Raw genomic sequence first — 4,925 nt, forward strand, 5'->3', positions numbered from 1 at the left:
ACTTACCTTGGCTAGCTGGCTTACCAAACATATAGATGGTTTTTATAATCAGAACGAAAGTAATTTTTCAAATGATTAAAATAAAATAAAGCTGTTTGTGCAGGCTAAGCCATCTAAATTATAGCCAAGAGAGTGACAGACAATTGTTTGGATGGTTGACTATAAAATGAGGTGATTAAGAACATAACTCAAATGCAAACTGAGGGGTATTCTACAAAATAATTCTTCAACAACAGTGTCATGAAAGACAAAGACTGAGCAACTGCTCCAGATTAGAATAGGCCGAAGAGTAATGAATGACAACTGAATGCAACAACGATTTGTAATGTTCCTTTGTTATAAATGCATTATTAGGACACCAATGAAAACCGAATAAAAGCTGATGAGTTAATAGTATTGCTGCAATGTTAATTTCCTAATTTTGATAATGAGGAATGCTTTTTGATAATAGAACATCTTTGATTTTCGGGGGGGGAAACCCTGAAGTATTTAGGGATAAAATGTGACAGACAAATGGCTCAAGAAAAAATGTGTGTGTGTGTGTGCACATGTGCACGCGTGTGTGGAGAGAGGGAGATGAAGAAAAAGAAAGAGGAAAAGAAAGAAATAAGTTCTAATGTTAGAATTTGGGGGATCTGAGAGGTTAGAAAGGAAATCTATTTTGTAACTTTCCTGAAAGACCGAAATTAGTCAAAATAGAAAATTCAAAATAAAAAGGAGCAAAACTGCTGAGCAAGAAGTCTGAATGAAGTTCCTGTGTATGTTAATAGGGATAAAGGAAAAGTAAATTGAATTATTCTAGTACTTTTGTTACTCTTGCCCAAAGAATCGGGTTGATTAGTATGGAAACTAGTCATCTTAAAGGTACCGGATTCAGGTGTAGCAACCAATCCAACTTTAGAGGCTCTGTGATAATTTCATAATTTACATAACAATCTATCTTGAGGTAGATGCAATTAAAAGGTACTAAAAGTACAGATGGACTTAATGAGCCAAGTGCAGATACTTCGTGGGTCCATAAATCAGATGGTCTTGAATTTGACAGTGGAAATACAGTAAGGCTAATGTTTCACTATTCGCTTAGGACAGAGCATGAAAACATGAATAAAGTTTAAGAGATTTTAGTTAGACACTAATTTTAAAAGGAAAGGCAAAAACTTTGTAACTGAGATTTTCTCCCCATTTAAAAAAAGTTTTTATACAGTAAACCTTAAGTTGGTTGAAAAGCTTGGCTAGCTAGATGAAGTCATTTCCTGAAGATTCTGTATGTTCAGGTTGTTTTCTCTAATGGAATATGTTAAGGTTTCATTACTATTTTACTGACAGTTATAATTTTTTCATTAACTTTGCAATTTTATTTTTAAAAGATTTTATTTATTTGAGAGAGAGAGAGAGAACAAGAGAGAGCTTGAGAGAGGGAGAGGTGCAGGCGGAGAGGGAGAAGCAGGATCCCCGCCGAGCAGGGAGCCCGATATGAGCCTCCATCCCAGGACCCCGGGATCATGACCTGAGCCGAAGGCAGACGCTTAACCGACTGAGCCAACCAGGCGCCCCTTTTGCAATTTTAAAGATTTGCTGCCCAGGTACGTTTTTGTTAAAGTCCAAATATTTTTCCAACAGGAAGCAGTTCTAGCCTTTTAATGGAAGCCAATGAGAAAAATATGACCCATAATCTTCTGAAACACTGTTATATTACAGGCATCTTTGTAAATATGAACATAGCTCAAAGAATTTAGAATGGCTTTAAGGAGAATAAGGCAGCTAACATAAAAAACATGTAGTACCTATATACCCTGCCTGTATTTTTTATTCCATTGTTGGGCTTCTTTGGATACCTATGTTGTTGGGAACTCTCATGAGTGGAGAAGCTAAAAAGAGATGTTGGAGTTAGGACAAAGTGTGCAAACAAAAAAGAGGGAGGATGCTATTAGGGGCCTATAACGGCTTTTCAGCCTAGTGTGAATTGTTTCTGGTAATTTTAATAATATGGGTAAGACAAACCAAATCTATAAAGGCAGAGAAATGGTTTATGGCACACTGTGGAAGTCTAGACTACTGAAAAAAATGAGATGTGACAGTGTCATGGAATGGGGGGGGCAGTCCGTGAGCAAATTCCTTGGGCCTTAATGTTCTCATCTTTAGAGAAAGTACCATCACCCTATTCAACAACATGGGGCTAGTTTCGCTTCAATCTCACGTTTAACAAGCAAGCAGAGAGAGTAACAATAGAATAGTATGTGCTATGACTAAGTCAAAAAATACCTTTATTCAACAAGCATTTATCAACTACTATGAGCCAGGCACTAGACTAGGGAAACAAGGAGATCCTGCCCCTGTCCTCAAGAAGCTTACGCTCTAGATTAAGCAGACAGCATTTAATACCATATGATAAGAGCAATACCAAAGATACACACGGGGTGTTAAGAGAGTCCCCTAAAGAGGTTTAGCTAAGCAATCTCTGGGTGGGAGTTAGGTTGGGAGAGTCATTTGTAAAAGATGAGCCAGAGCTGTCTTACGGGAGTTAATGGGATTGATCAAGCAAAGGGAACAACATACGCAGAAAAAACGAGGTCAAGACATAGCACTTCCTGGGAACTAAAAGCACGCTCTCCTTGGCTGCCAGACAAATCAGAAACACTATCATATGTCAATTTTTGAGATCTGGGACGTCAACTCGGCCCAGTGAGTGGCTGTACCGCCACTCCACGGTCTTTTTATTGTTTTCTGTTGCATTCCAAGACCTACAACGCTATCCTAGAAGGGTAGGGCGCACTTCCTGGAAGGCAGTGTGGTTGGCAGGTGTCTCCTTTCTCCTACAAAGTGGGTAATTACCAGGACGCAGTGAGAATAAAGGCCAAGGAGGTGGGAGTAACACCTGCGACGGGGGTATAAAGAAGCCCACAAACTCTGCCCAATTCCAGGTAGCGAAGGGAGGTCTTTCCGAGAAAAACAACTCCCGGATGCAAAGACAGCAGGGGTGATGGTCCATCTACGCTCCCCCAGGCCCTGACAAGGGGCACACGGGGACGACAGGGACGGACACAAAGTGGGGACCGAAAGGGCGCAGGAAGAAGCACCCACTACCGAGGAGGAGCAGTTTTAGGATGAAGTTCAGGCTGAACAGCAGCTTGGGGGTCCCGGCTTCGGAGCCCCGCTGTCAAGCAGGGATGGAGGAGGTTACGGCGCCCACTCACCGCTGTTGCTGGTAAAGTAGAACACCATGATCCCGGCGGCGGCGCAGATACTCCAGCGCGAAACAGAAGCACTCAACTCGACAGCTCAGGATACCAGAGAGCGGAGGCCGCCTGTTTCCCTGAATTCCTCGCGCACTTCCGGCGGACGTCGGGTCGCGTCATAACGCCAGCCCGTTGGCGCCATCTTTAATCCTGGCGGGGGGGCGGGGTACGGAGGGGTGCCGGTAGCGGGGGAGGGTGCAGGCGCGCTAATGGCAATCATTGGTTGGGGGGTTGAAGAAGGAAAGAAGATGGAGCTAGGACAATTCGTGGTTGGGAAACGCAGCGGGGAAATTCTATCTTCTTTAAAAAGATAAATACCTTTGGCCGACTTTATTTTTAGAATCTCCATCGAGTGGGCTGTCCTATCTTGAGGCCTATCTGTTGGTTGTATTTGCTACCCATCACCCGCTGATGGGCTCCCTGACAGCATTGAAACCATTTGCCTTCTTCACAGACAGGCGTTCACTGTGCCAATCACAGTACTTGGCACGTAGTAAGAGCTCATTTTATTTTGAAATGAACGCGAATTCTTCCACTATTCATATTCTAGCTCCACCACTTGTAAGGCGTTTGTTGGGCACATTCTGTGCTTCACTTACCTGATCTGCAACTCATTCATAGGTTATTTTTCTAAGGTTAAGTAAGTTAACAGGCGTAAAGGGTTTAGAACATAGCGCTCAACTAAAGTGATTTGCTAATGATATTCCACAGAGGCATATGCTTCTTGGGGTTTGGACTCGGGACTGTTCTACCGTTAAATCTAAGATCGGCCATCTATTACCTCTGTGATAGGGCAAATTCCAAACAAATGAAACTTAGAAATCTAACTGCTTTTGTCAAGTGGGAATAATATTACTTATATAAAGCTCCCCAGCAGTTAGTTTTGACCTGATTATTTCTCTTCACTCCGACAGACTACATTCTATGAAGTAAAGTGCATCCTTTAACTAAATTTATTTAGAACTAAAAATGTGCCAAAGACTACCAGGATCTGGTGACACAAAGATAATAACAGTAGCTGACAACCCGTGGGTACTTTAAGAACCGTATGGCTTCCCAAAGCAAGAACCTAGCTATATCCTATAAATAGTACTTGTTTTCAGGCCCTCGGTTTTAGTCTCAGTAAAATGGGAATGATAATACATATCTCACAGGTTGTGACGAGAAGTAAATGAAATAAAACTCGTAAAGGGTGTGAGACTGCCTGGCACATCACAGATGCTTAGAGCCATGATTTGATTTTTTTAATTTAAGTTGAAAAATAAAAAATGAACTAGAAATCTAACATTTTACTAATAAAAAAAGTTAAATTAATGGACAAAGCTTCAAATGTGAAAGATAACTGCCTCGAGAATCTTGGGGAGGCTACTTTACAAAAACATGCTAAACCAAGTAACCCCAGAAGGTAACTCGACCTCAAGAGAGTGACTTTATTTTGCCGAAAACTACAATTCCCAGAATGCATCTAAACCATACCTCCCTACCTCGAGAACGGAGCCCGGAGCTGCCGCAAGGGATTATGGAAGGCGTGGATTCCTTGCGTGAAGAGAGCATTTCACCTGCTAAGGGCGGGAGAATCTTGGAGACCACCTCCCGGATAGGCGGGGCAACGGCTAGGAGCGACCAATCACCGAGCCAGCCCTTGGAAGGTCTGAAAAGCGGCGAATCAGAACGCAGCAGCTTCAGCCT

General features: G+C 42.4%; 1 protein-coding gene across 2 annotated transcripts in view; it reads right to left on the bottom strand.

Moving 5' to 3' along the window:
* CCDC25 (coiled-coil domain containing 25) overlaps positions 1-3,318 on the bottom strand; it is a 39,297-nt gene extending 35,979 nt beyond the window's left edge. For both annotated transcript variants that reach the window (XM_088021000.1, XM_028114308.2), the window contains exon 1: positions 3,195-3,318. In XM_088021000.1, the coding sequence (XP_087877126.1) occupies positions 3,195-3,222 (28 nt within the window). In that variant the 5' untranslated portion in view covers positions 3,223-3,318. The remainder of the gene's footprint in view (positions 1-3,194) is intronic.
* Between the last annotated feature and the right edge of the window lie 1,607 nt (positions 3,319-4,925).

The sequence above is a fragment of the Eumetopias jubatus genome, unplaced genomic scaffold (genome assembly GCF_037043125.1).
Source record: "Eumetopias jubatus isolate StellerSeaLion01/CBP00866 unplaced genomic scaffold, mEumJub1_p1.0 scaffold_2, whole genome shotgun sequence".
Lineage (NCBI taxonomy): Eukaryota > Metazoa > Chordata > Mammalia > Carnivora > Otariidae > Eumetopias > Eumetopias jubatus.